Genomic DNA, 14476 nt, shown 5'->3' on the forward strand with positions numbered 1-14476 from the left:
CGAAGTATTCATGGATACACTAAAATACGTTTTTCAATTGATTTTAAATGTCAGTATTAAAAAAGTGGTATAACAAGCTTAAAATTTAATCTCTACTCATCAAGGTTACAGTGTCCGATAAATTTGAAATTGGTATATTCACAAAAGAGAGTGCTACTTTACATGAATTACAATCTAGTTTACACAATAATTATGACAAATAAGTGATATCTCTTAGGCGACTTATTCCTGTTGTATCAAAAAGTTGGATTGCCTAGCATTCTACCGTATGAACACAATAACCTATCTCAATCCGTTTTCTACCACCTGAGATAGAAATCTTAATCCAAATATTGATAAATGTGTGGTAATAACCAATCGACGGACTGTAATAACAATATGAGATTGTGGATTAATTATTGGGTTCAGGCGTAAGTGAGTTAAGGCCGATTCTCAGTATGTAGGACTGTATCCATATTTAAATATGGATACAGTATATATACATATCCACAAGTTCCTTGTGAATAATTTTAGGATAGCAAGAAACACGACTTAAACACGGTAAGATAGCAAATTCTAATGTCATATTTCCCGCCGGTAACGATAATTATCGTAAGCATTACGTTATTAAAATAATTAATGCCCGTGCTGCAGACTAAAAACTACAGTTATGATAGTTGGACTTTGTTAAACGGAAAGCGCACAAATAAAATTATTTGTTTACATAAATTAATTAATTACAGATGCAGTCATAACTATAAATGGTTAAATGCCTTTCTTAATTTAGACATAAGCTAAACAAGGGTAATTATCGTGGCGGTAAGCCTCTACTTGAGTACGGCTTCATTTTTTTTTTAATAGAACAGGGAGCAAACGGGCAGGAAGCTCGCCTGATGTTAAGTGATACCGTCTGCCATGGACACATCAAAAAAACATAATAATAATACTTTTTTAATCGATACAATTAAAGACGTCGAAGAAACAAAACAGCTTAGGCAGTATAATTGATTATATGTAACGACTTTCAGTTTGTTTAAAAAAAGACGTTGCAAAAAAATATGTGGATATTTTTATAATTATCATTAACTAATAATGTTTCGAGTTTCACATTTACCCCATAATTAATTATTGGGTTCGGGCGTAAGTGAGTAAACAAACAAAAAAAGCAAACCGATTCTCAGAATGTAGGACTGTATCCACATTAAGATCGATATATAAAAGATACTTTAAGGATAGCAATTTAATTACTCGCCTTATGCCTTTTTTCTTTTGTTATTTCAACTCGAAAAACGCGTTATTTTTATTTCCAACAACTTTATACCCACTTGCTATTTAACGAAGCAAGTAAATACTTATTATCTTATAATAATATGCATTATCTTTATAATAGTTCTCGTTATAATGACATACGTACACATGTCACATCCTTGAGTTATGGTTGTATGTCGTATATATACATATGTATATGACTTGATTTTTTATTTATATTTTTTTATAATTTATATAAGTTATATAAGTTCCATAAATTAAGATACTAATCACATTTTTAGGGACATAAAATAAGTAAAAGAATGTCGTGAAACTAATCTTCAAGTCGGAGTATTTTTGGTTGTGTTAAATGTAATTAATAATGTTTTAATCTCTACTAATCTCGGCAAATATTTTTCGTTACAAGTATCCTCATAACTTATATCATAATGAACAAGAATTTTCTTAGCTGACGAAGTTCTTATTAAATTATAATTTTCTTGTATTACCGGAAAACCTCCGTTTTTTAAGAAACATAATCAGTTTTTATAACACGGTTGTATGGAAATGGTAAAAATATCTTCTGTCTAGCTCGCTTATGTATAAAAAACCGGATAAAAATATAAGAAAGATAAGATAATAACAGTAAAAAACAGAAATCAAGAATCTCCTCTCAAGCAAATCAATTCTAGAATCATCTGATTGACGAATCTGTTCTACTAATGATGACGTTTTGGAATAAGGCAGAGTTAAGATTAGGCGATCATCGATCAACAGCCTCTCCGTTATGCCGAGTATTAATTTATCTCTTTTTAGAATACAAACTAAACTCAAGTTTCGTATTAAATCAACAATCAACATAGTATACATTAAAATTCAACTTAGTATACCACTTTAACATATTACTTGTATTTTCATAGATCTTAAATGATATTAATAGCGGCAATTACAAAGTTGTACTATTCAAAGAATATTATGTACTCATTATAATAATTATTATGATATTATTGTTATGATAACAAAACTTAGATAACGGTGTAATTCCAAGTATTTTTAAAATTTGCAGTGTAACTATAAATTCTTTGGAGTTAATGTAATGATAGATAGCTATTTCATTTGATTATCGATGTTGGAACTTTCATATTCAAAGACCTTTAGCCCTAGATGATATAGAACTAGCGCCAAAATGGCTATTTCTCCATACTATATTTCTTAATTTACTAAATTAACTTAATTCAAGTTATAAGAGTAATACAAGTTAATTATTTTACAGCGTAGATATAAAGTAACTTTATTAAGCGTTAGTGTCTTTTATTTTTTGTTAATATATTCTTTATTATCGTATCACATACTTCCTCACCTTGAATTACTGTATTCAAGTAAGTGGGGATTCGTATTTGTCAGAGAGCATAAAAAACTGTTAAATAGACGTTTTTAAAAGCTTTTGTTTTAAAATGTTTCTTAATTAACTTAAAAAAATGTAAAACACTCATTCCGGTGGCTGTACAACTCAAAGTGTATTAGCCACCAAAACGAGAAATCGATGCAGCTGAAAACTGGCCTGACCAGCAATTGGGATTTGGGTGGAACAGGGAAAGCTGGATGGAATGTAACCTTTTTTTATTAACAAATAAGTTATTAACAAATTTTTAAATTTTAATCTACAATTAGTTCGTGCAATTTTTATGTTATCATGTTTGGTATTAAAATTTCCTGAATAAAAATTAAGTTTAATTCTTACCTTTACCTTGCTAAATTAATTATCAATTACGCCAATTCACTACCGTATTATAATTTAGTTATAAATAAATTTTATTGTGAGGAAGTATTTTTCTGTATATACTCACGACTACAAACAGTTAAGTTCATTGACTGCAAAGATTGACAAGTTTATTGGCAGGTGGATTGTGATTCAAAATGATAAACAATGCTTTTTGCACAAGGCAGTAATGTTTTTTGCAGGTTAATCCTTCAAACAATGGGTGAATAGCGGTACTGTTTACGGAGAATAATTTAAAATTAACACATTAAAACTTGTAAAAATGTATTTAAAATAAGAAAATAAAATACCTTTATTTTGGAACAAAAGATCATCAAGGTATCACTTATTCCACGTCATGAAATTCTAACCTGAACCTTTGCATCCCAAAGGCATCATCGGCAAAGAAGACAGAGGGTGTAGGCCGAGAGAAAAAGCCTGCGTAAAAAACTCTCGGTACTCTTTTAAAAAAGCAAATCATCAAACAATACAATATTTAAAACAAATAAAGCAAATTAATTAGAAGTAGCCTGCCCAGCACTAGGCCCTTTAATCAAGTAGATAATCGCTAACTTTAACATATAATATTCGGAGTATTTGATGTTGAGGAGGACCACTGCTGAAGATGGAACTCAACGGAGACCAACCACCATCGTAGTGTGTTCGCCATTGGTAGTCTCGAAACTGTCTGCGTCTATTTCTTAAGTTTTTTGTTCGTACGCAGGTCATCAATCTTCCATGCCTCCAACCCGACAAATAATTGATTTTTGGTAAGTGAACCAAGGACCAGACCGGTTTTAGGTTGTCCTGTATAAAAACCTCAATAATAAAATCTCAAGAAAGATAATAAAAAGATTATGGCAAAGTGTAAAAAGTGAGAGGTTTGGGTTGAGTGGGTTAGGACTAAACCAAACCTTTGAATGAAAAATACCTAATTCTAGTGAATTAAAGTTAGTATATGTAGCGTATAAGTTTTCTCGTTGATCTAATTAGCCTAACTTGTATACTCACTTCAAACTTATATAATAATAGGTTTAAGAATAGAGTTTGTTTGTGTTTATAATAAATGATAATTTGGTGTATTGCGGCAGAAACTTTCAACTTATTAAGAAATGAAACTGCAGCTAATATTTTCTTATTGTTTTCAGAAAAGAAAACAATCCTCGACAATGTCTCCGGAATCTTCAAATCAGGCCACCTCACCGCCATCATGGGGCCATCAGGTGCTGGAAAATCATCGCTTTTGAACGCACTCACTGGATTCTGGTAAAATATAATGTTTAAAGAACTTTATCAAAAATATATTTAAATAATTTAATAAATATAATTTATAAAAAATATATTTTATTTACATGAGAAACTTAATATTATGTACGAGCTCGTATATACGAGCGAGATGCACGTCGCCATTAGCCGTCCCAACTTTAGTCTACTATATTCACTCTAACATGCACCTTTAATGCCTAATGTATGGATAAAGTACTAAATAGCTATGCAACATATAAATTATTCGGAAGATAAAAGTTCCGAAGAAATTTCGTGCTACCTGACAGTCGTGAAACGCAACAATAGTGTTTATTCTACCAATAAGTAAAAAATAGTTTATTTGGAACTTATCCGGATCTTGTGAAACAGACCCTTAATATAACATATTATTAGTTTAAAACAACGAAACAAATAATATTAACATAAATTTGTAATGATATGAAAAAGTTTTAACATGTTTACGGATGCAGCAATACTTAATTTTTTTGCAAAGTCCTCATTAAAACAAAGCAAAAATAATATGTAATGCTATTATAATTTACAAAATTAAAGTAATAATGAAACAATCTTGCTTATTATTCAGTTTCATATGCTTATTTTAATTAGCTAACAATATGCTTGTAAAGTATATATAAGTAATTTTTTACACTGTCACAAATATTTATTTACAAAGATCTCCTTGTTAATTGGCTAATAGCCTTAATAACCTTGTAAGCTTTTTACAGCATATATTATTAATTAAATCTCTGCTAATAAAGTATATGCACATAATATCCATGTTTAATTTCCGGTCAATATTAAAATGGTGGTACAGTTAGTCATAATTAAATTAATTTCAGTTTAAACGGTGTAGAAGGCACAATCAGAGCTGGTGAAGCAGTATGTAAAATAGGAAAGGATGTATCGAGTAACGCGCTACGAGCTTATAGAAAGAAATCCTGCTACATCCTTCAAGATGACCGCCTGGATCCGCTTTTTACAGTGAAAGAACTTATGACCTTCGCTGCGGATTGCAAACTGGGGAACATGATCACTCCGAAGCTCAAAAATTCGTTAGTAAGTAACGTGACAGATTTCAGGCATCAGAAATTAGATTATTTGCCATTAGAATAGCAGCGGATTCAAAACTTTAGTATTTTTTTTTTATTAACATTAAAAAAAAATATGACTTATTTAACATAAAAGCAATTCCTCATAGGTACTAGTAACTGTCTTTTCCAGTGAACAATTATGACTTTATTTCATATGAATATGAATATACAATTATGAATTACGTAATTTCTTCTTTATTGAATTCCATTTGATACAACTTAACGACAACCATATTTTTATTTTTATTATCTCAATATACAACAGGTTATTGTGTCTCGTTTTGTATTTCTCAAAGATAACGGTTTGCGAATGTGAGTAATGTACGATTAAAAACGCATACTGACTGCACTGCTGTTGCCCAAGTTGTCTTAATTGAATTTTAGTTTATTTCTAACCATGAGATTTGCAGTTGAACTTTGAACGTTGAACGTTCCAAATAAGCTATTAATTCCTTATTGGTAGGATAAACAGTATTTTTGCGTTTCACGATTGTCAGATAGCGCTATTCGTCATGAAATGCCAAGTATCTTATTCAGAATTTTTATCTTTCGAATAATTTATGTGCTGCATAGCTATTTGGTACTTTATCCATACATTGTGAAACAGGCCCTTAGCGTGACAAATTAAATTATAATTATATATATAGGGTATCACTTAGGGTCTCAACTTTGAGTCTATTGCCCAAATTTAACTAGTGTATGACATTCCATATATGCCTTAAAATGCGGCGGATTTATCTCAATAGCAGCAAAATAAGTTTAATGGGTTAAAAGTTGTCCTAATTAAATTTATTTATAGCGTGACTTTTTTACAGATATCAGATATATTGGAGACCCTCGGGTTAAAAGGCCACGAGAACACAAGGGCTGGCAATCTCTCGGGCGGTCAGAGAAAGAGGTTGTCTATCGCTGTGGAGCTAATTGACAACCCTCCTGTCGTATTTCTGGATGAACCAACAACGTAAGCATTTAACTAGGATTGCAAATATGTAAATAGGTAGGCGGTGGTTTTCTGTGTGAATTTAAAATGCCTTCATGTCCTCCTCCGATCCCTTGTTCCTGATCCCGTTGTGGTCAATTACAGCAAGGCAGCTTCTATCTCTGACAATGCAGCTAGGTAAATAGCATACTAAGCATGTTATGGTCGGGACATTCTCTAGGAAGAGGTATCGATTTTCCCTTGCCGGGTTGTTGACAGGTTTAATAGTCCCTCAAGATCCCTATATCCTCTGCTGCATTATTATATTTTAATTTGGGTTATCATATTCACCACTCAATTCGTTGTTGCCTCGTAGCACCACCCCAAGTACACGTGCTGGGTGTTTGAAGGCAATCCTTGCGAAAAAAAGCAACTGCAACCGCCGATCACGGAGGACATCGTAGCGATCGATAAATACTTAGAAGTTAATTAAATGGTTACAACAATTATAATTTTTAAACAAGAGTATTTTTTCCTTGTTCTAGTGGTCTCGACAGTCTAACAACAAATCAGTGTATCAGCATGCTAAAGAACCTCGCAAAAGGAGGACGCACAATTGTTTGCACTATACATCAACCTACTGCACTTATATACAAAATGTTTGATCAGGTATTAACATCTTAAATTTTAGCGACAATGTTGAATACGCTATCGAATATTCTTAAGGTTACGTCATTTGTTCCGTAAAATCATATTTAAACATTTTAAACAATCAAAAAGAATAAAAATGTTGTTTTGAGAAAAATGTAAACTAGATGATTTCTTAACAAATCTGGCATATCAGTATGTAGAGATGTTCAAGAGAATTTTGAATGAATTAAATAAAAGTTATCTTTTAAACTCTAATATTTTTTTACAAACTTAAAATAGGTTCTCAATTCCATTAATTCCAACCCCAAATTCCAGCATTCATGGCCGCATTTTTGTGATTTTAATATTAATATAAAAAATCTTTACCTACAGGTGTATATACTTGCTGAAGGAATGTGCATTTACGATGGGACTAGTGAAAGCACTGTACCATACTTATCATCTATGGGTTTCAACTGTCCTGTTTACCACAACCCTGCTGATTACAGTAAGTGCAACATGTATTAACAAGATTTGAGTTATCTTGCTTTAATAAGTCCCAGAACTGTATAATTTTTCATATCATTCCCATAGAATTAAAAGAAATAATAACTACATGTCATTACCATGTAATATTATCAATGCTATGACTTAGGATCTCCATAGATAATTCGTTAACCGTTCGTGTATCCAATAGTACCTATATTTTTTCACGTGCTTATTGTGAGATGTCAATTTTCATTACTAGACGTGATAATGCGATTAGCGACTGTACTCTGCTATTTAAAAAAAATCTATATATAGCATAGATAACATGATGTGTAAGGTACACATTAATTCTAAGCTGTTTTAATTTCAAATGTATTAGTATTTAAATATAATAATACAAAGAACTTATCGCTTACAAGATCACCATGATTGTATCATAGATAACATGTCCACACGGAAACCAATTTTAAAAATAATTAATTTGACATGAATATACAGGAAATACCTTTATGTATGAATACATATAAATTATTTATATTTTTGTTGCTTCAAAATTATAAACATACTATGAAGATTGTCATTATAAAATATTTGCTAGACATACAAATTATTGTTTCATTGTAATACTTATCCATAGCTGTTGTAAACATAATAATAACAAACAGATATCGATTGAAATACACGCAACAAGGAAGGTAGGAAAATTTCATAACATAATAGTATGAGGCTATAAATTTTATCATATCTTTCCTTAATCACTCACATTTTTATATAATGTTACTTTACTAAATCTTTTTAAGTTTAATATTAATAATTTTATCTGACTTAGATCTTTAATGAAATACTATTAATTTTTTTATTTTTATTCTAATTATATAGATACTTCTATCAGCATGTAGTAAACTTAATAATGTTAGATATAAGCTAGCGATACATACTTTAATAAAAACGGAACATAAATGTTATGTTATATCTGATTTAATATAATACGTGGGCAACACTTAAAATGTTTAGAACTGGCCAGTTACAAAAATGTTTCTATGCTTTTTTGAATTTCAATTTTAGAACTCTTTGGTAAACTAATGTAGTATATGGCATTCATTTGTGTATTGTAAACTGGCGGCAAATCTAAAACCCTTGTTACACGTGAAAATGAACCTAACGCGAAAATTTTCTGTCAATGATTAATTATCGTTATGGGCTTACTCAACAACAAAGCTATGATGAGACTGCGATAAGCATTTCCTAATGAAGCCCCATCTCAAAAAATTCAACAGCAGCACGCTCGAAGCAACATCCTCCTTCACCACGACAATGCTTCGCAAAAAGGATTTGAATATTTAACTTTGGCAGGTGTCTAGATAAGCCATCCACCATGCAGCCCTGATCTGGCGCCCTGCGACTTTCATTTATTCCCAAAAATTAAAGATAAAGCGTTCGAAAATGCCATAGAAGAGACTCTCTAAGGAACTAACTAAGGACTCTCTTCTCTAAGGAAGAATCAGCTCACTGCCTTTTTCAGTGGTTTCAATGCGACGATGTGTAGAGAGGAACGGAGATTACTTCGAAAAACAATAAAAGTTTCGGCAACTTTTTACATTTAGCCGTTTTTTCATTTTTAAACATTTTCAGTGTTATCTAACTAACACATTTAAATTAGATTTACTAAGGACAATCACGGTCATACATTCATGTTCTTATTAGTCAAAGAATGTTTACATTGCTAGTATTAATTACTGGGAGCAGTTGTGTCATTTTGTTAATATCAACTAATATTTGCTTAACCTACTTTTAAATAGTATTTGATGTTCCAAAGCAACATAGTAAATATACACAAATATTATCAGAATAACACATATGACTGAAATTTTAAATGCACATCTAATTAAATCTCTCTTGTTATCAACTTTACACACTTTCAATGTTTTCTCTCTTACTACACTTTGCTTTTATGTTGTTATTTTATGAGGAAAAAATTGGTTGGTTTCTGGAAAAAAAACAGAGCCAAAACCAAAGATGACGTGAAATTTTACATAAAAACACACCATAGTCTTATCTTGCCGGAATAATTAACTATTTAACTAAATTATCCATGAATAAATATTATGTTATCTGAATAAAAGGTTAAAGGGCTAAAAAAAGTCATTTCAGTTTTGTTGTTCAATGTTTAACGCCCAAACCCAATAACCTATCTAAATCCATGTTTGACCATCTAAGATAAACATCTTAATCCAAAGTCGTAAAAATCCAATAACTAATCGACGGATTGTAATAGCCATCTGTCATTCTACCCGTCGCCAAAAATGGATTGTCTTCGTAGGGTTTGGTTATTGGGATGCAGATAAAAGATCGATCGCCTGTCACGGTCTGATTTCAGATTATTTTCAATCTGAGATTGTGGATTAATTATTGGGTTCGAGCATAAGGCATGCGTATTTTCTTAACCGCTTTATTTACAGTTTTAGAAATCGCTAACGGAGAATATGGCAACTTTAATGAACTCATGGCAGCTCGGTGCATCCGAGATCAAAAGATTGAGAAGGTCCCTCCGCATTTAGAGGAAGAAACTCCCTCGCAACTATCTTACGGCAAGATGTCAATCATAGTCAATCAGCCTCACGAGGCTTACAGGTTTGGAGTACTTTTCAAACGGTGTCTGAGACAACAGTATAGAGATTGGGTCAGTATATATTAACTGATTATTACTATATCTAATTTATGTTTTTATTTAATAGGCAATTAATTATTTAACTATAAATTACAAATTATTCGTAATCGGATGTCTGACGCACTCGCGAGCCCTCTGGAATTGAGAGTGTCCATGGGCGGCGGTATCACTTAACATCAAGTGAGTCTCCTGCCCGCTTGCCACCTGTTCTAGAAAAAAACATACGTATAACAACTTTTTTTTAATGAATTTAATTAGTCATTACCTAAGAAAAATACTATTATAAAAATCAAACAATCAATGACAATGGACAAAACCAGAGAAATATAATCAATAGATTTATATGATTACAGACTGTGACGCATCTTAAAGTGATATTACATCTATTCCTGGGTATCATTCTTGGATTGGTATTTGATAATGCAGGCAACGATGGTTCAAAAACATTTAGTAATCTTGGCTTCCTCCTCATATCAACTACCTATCTCTGTTACACGTCTGTTATGCCAGCTGTACTCAGATGTACGTATTCTTTTATTTTATTCATAACTAGCGAACCATGCTTCGCCCGGCCAACCGTGAAGAATATATCTAAATTTTCCTCTCAAATAATTCTAGATTGAAATGAACACCGCAATAAATTCCGTGCAGTAGTTTTCAAATTTATCGCGAACAGAGAGACAGACTTCTCATTTTGCTATCTTTTTAAGTTCGTCCTTGGTGGTTGAATATAGGATTTGAGGATACTTTAAAATTAAATTTACAACAAATACAAAACATGTGACTGTATCCCTTAGTATTTTGAATTTCGAAATTCAAACGGAAACTGCAGCATTTTTTTTCGTAAACCAATGTTACATTTGTTTTCTTTTTATATGCCTGCACAGTTCATTAACCTTAGCCTCCAGTAAGGTCGAGTGTTTATACCTACTTCTGTGAAATAAAATTTAATTGGTATAATGACTTAAAATTTGCTGTCGATATAAAATCTCGTTCGAAAAAAGACATTCATTTAAAAAAAAACTTAATGCATAAATAACTACCTATGCGTCGGGTTTCCTAATCACGACAACGACAGGTTGATAAAAAAATCACCAATAATAATGTGTTGTGGGCCGGTTTCATGAAATGTATGATTTGGACGAAATGGTTTTTTCATCATAAACCCTTAACGATATTATATATTTAACCGACTTTAGCCATGTCGTCGATGTAATATCTGAAATGTGTTGGTTGGACATACACGTAATGTAATTAGCTAAATTTTTCACAAATGATTGGCCATAATATGTAAATAAAATAAAAGTGGCACTACAACTTGACCTCAGATTTCTGAATCTGTTTCATGATAAGTTTTTAAATCTAATAGGCAAGTAGGTGATCAGCCTCCAGTGCCTGACACAGGTCGTCGACTTTTTGGGTCTAGACATGTCGGTTTCCTCGCGATGTTTTCCTTCACCGTTCGAGCAAATATTAAATGCGCACATAGAAAGAAAGTCCATTGGTGCACAGCCGGGGATCGAACCTAAAACCTCAGGTGTGACAGTCGCACGCTGGAGCCACTAGGCAGAATGTGTTTTTTTTTAATTTATTTGTACGTTTGAAGTGAACTGTGAACATTGTTATATGTTATGAGTGCGTTTCCGGCCTATTAAAAGAAATACTATATTCATAACTAAACTCTAGAAATCACTTAAACAGTCAGATATTTTTCAAGATTTTTTTTCTATTTTAGTTCCCGACGCTTTACCTGTATTAAAAAAGGAAAATTTTAATAATTGGTATGGCCTGAAGACGTATTATGCAGCTACTCTGGTTACCACGATTCCAATACAAGTAAGCTTAACGCGGTATTTTATAAAAATATGATAATTATATGAATACCGCACTCATTGTAGTTCCCACATAGTCATTTCAAATACATTTTATTATACAATTCCTTCTTATAAATTATTTTCTTACCAGTATCTACCACACATAGTACGCAGTAATATATTATTATAATATCACTAGCTGACCTGGCAAACGTCGTTTTGCCTTGTATATCATTTATTATAAAAAAATAGGAGATTATAATATTGATCGTAGAGGGTAAATAATTTAGGGTTATATGTATTTTTAATGCTGTTGATACAGTTGATAAAAAAATAAAAATTTATCTAAAAATTTAAAAAAATCCACACGTAGTCCACCCTAAATAGGTTGGACTACCCTTAACATTTAGGGGGATGAAAAATAGATGTTGTCCGATTCTCAGACATACCCAATATGCACACAAAATTTGATGAGAATCAGTCAAGCCGACACGAGAATTTTATATATAAGATAATAACATAAAATACGCATTATTTACCTAGTAATAAAAATAGGTTTTAAACAAACTAAAACCGATTTTTCAGATATGGTACAGTTTTGTGTACTCCCTGCCAGCATATACAATCACCGGACAACCTCTCGAGCTTTCTCGATTTGTCATGTTTGTGCTCATCCTTGCCCACGTGACTCTATTGGCTGATGCGATTGGCAATGTCATCGGATCCTGTCTGAACCCAATTGTATGTATCAAAACATTCAATCTTTACTATCAGAGTGCTTCACAGAAATATCAATTGAAAATAAAACAAAAGAAACCAGATGTCATGTAAGATTGTGTTTTATTTTAGAATGGAACATTTTTTGGCGCAATTATAACGTGTATTATGCTCGGTTTTGCTGGTTTCCTGGTTCTGCTGCCTCATATGCACCCCATCATGCAGTTTATATCATATGGCTCTTTCTTGAGACACGCTTTCGAGGGTTTGGTCTTATCTGTCTACTCATATGGAAGAACACCCATTTACTGCCCAGACAGTGTAGGTTACTGTCATATGAGGTGAGTTCGATATATATATATATATATATTTTTTTTTTATAGAACAGGAGGTAAACGGGCAGGAGGCTCACCTGATGTTAAGCGACCATGGACACTCTCAATGCCAGAGAGCTCGCGAGTGCGTTTCCGGCCTTTTAATAATATGATGTAAATTTTAAAAAAATATTTGGACAATACTTTAAAATTAGCTTGGTATATGTGACTTACTTTCTTTCCAAAAAATTCTAATGCCTTTTTAATTGTTTGTATTAAGTAGCTAGGCTTGATTATATTAAAAAATAATTTATTTTACAGGTATCCAAAAGAATTAATGAAGGAGCTTAGTCTCAAACCAGACAACTACTGGACGGACATCATCATACTCCTAACAGAGATTGTTATTTTAAGGATAGTTGGTTATTTAACACTGAGACGTATGATCAAAAAAGCTAATTAGGTTTAGGTATACGCTATAATATTGTTTGTGTATGTAAAATCATTTTAACACACACAAATAACAAATAACATATTATTATTATTATTAAAAAATAATAATAATATGTTAATTAATCAATTATTTTCTTGGACTTAACTTTTATATTATTAAAGCCAGGTGCTATTAAGGGTTTATCGTAAAAAATATTGCTCAAGTTAGAATAAACGTACCAGTGGTTAGTAATTTAATTAGTTTTATCTTAAGTGTATTTTATATATATTTTATACTGTGTTTTCTTAAAGGAGCCATATCCTTGCCTACAACTTAATAGACTTTAGTAACAAAAAAATAAAATAAATTATCCTATAATAGAAAGTTCAACAAAAGTCTTTTATAGACAATATTGGTTTATAAATTACAGTAAAATATGCTTTAAATTAATCTGAATGGAAAATTATTTATAGTAAAGTTATTTATAGATAAGTTTGGTATAGAATATATTGTGTACATAGTTAGGTATTACTATTGATAGCTGATTCATTACTTGAATTATATAAGCGAGTGGATAATAAATATATTACTATACTAAAACTTTTAATTCGATTAGAGATTTGACAATTTCAGTGTTGCAACGTTATGAAAAGTAATAAATAGTGACGTTGCGAAATTATTCGATACGGAAAATGAAAATTTGCGGATCGATTCCTCTGGTTTATAGTAGTATATCTACACAACTACTACTTATATAGAAACTAAGTATATTAGGAAATTAAATATTTCTGAACGAATAATTTAGTTATGACGATTAATTTTATTAAGTTCATTACTATTTCAGTACTTACTTAATAAAAAACAAAAATATTAACTTTTTATAAAATAAAGCAGCGATTACAAATTATTATAAATCATTATTGTGAATAATTATGTATTTATTTAAATAAAAATCAATAATTTAGTCTTTAATTGGCACACCAATATTAAATAAACATAAATCGCGATTGCTTATCAATTTTTGTGTACATCACTACACTATTATATGTTGTATCATTATTTTACAAAATGACAGTAGCTTATGTCAAATGTGGAATCGAAATAAAATCCGTGGTACAGTAACTATGTGTCATAATGATTGGACAGTAG

The 14476-nt window shown here is 31.3% G+C and overlaps 1 protein-coding gene across 1 annotated transcript in view; it reads left to right on the forward strand.

Moving 5' to 3' along the window:
* Positions 1-14476, forward strand: part of LOC111002772 (dnaJ homolog subfamily C member 10) — a 45842-nt gene that overhangs the window by 19386 nt on the left and 11980 nt on the right. Inside the window, exons 2-11 of the mRNA XM_022272985.2 lie at positions 4135-4252; positions 5092-5308; positions 6159-6304; positions 6808-6931; positions 7286-7400; positions 9841-10061; positions 10403-10571; positions 11785-11885; positions 12449-12604; positions 12713-12921. Of these exons, the coding sequence (XP_022128677.2) occupies positions 4135-4252; positions 5092-5308; positions 6159-6304; positions 6808-6931; positions 7286-7400; positions 9841-10061; positions 10403-10571; positions 11785-11885; positions 12449-12604; positions 12713-12921 (1576 nt within the window). The remainder of the gene's footprint in view (positions 1-4134; positions 4253-5091; positions 5309-6158; positions 6305-6807; positions 6932-7285; positions 7401-9840; positions 10062-10402; positions 10572-11784; positions 11886-12448; positions 12605-12712; positions 12922-14476) is intronic.

This window comes from Pieris rapae, chromosome 9 (assembly GCF_905147795.1).
Source record: "Pieris rapae chromosome 9, ilPieRapa1.1, whole genome shotgun sequence".
Lineage (NCBI taxonomy): Eukaryota > Metazoa > Arthropoda > Insecta > Lepidoptera > Pieridae > Pieris > Pieris rapae.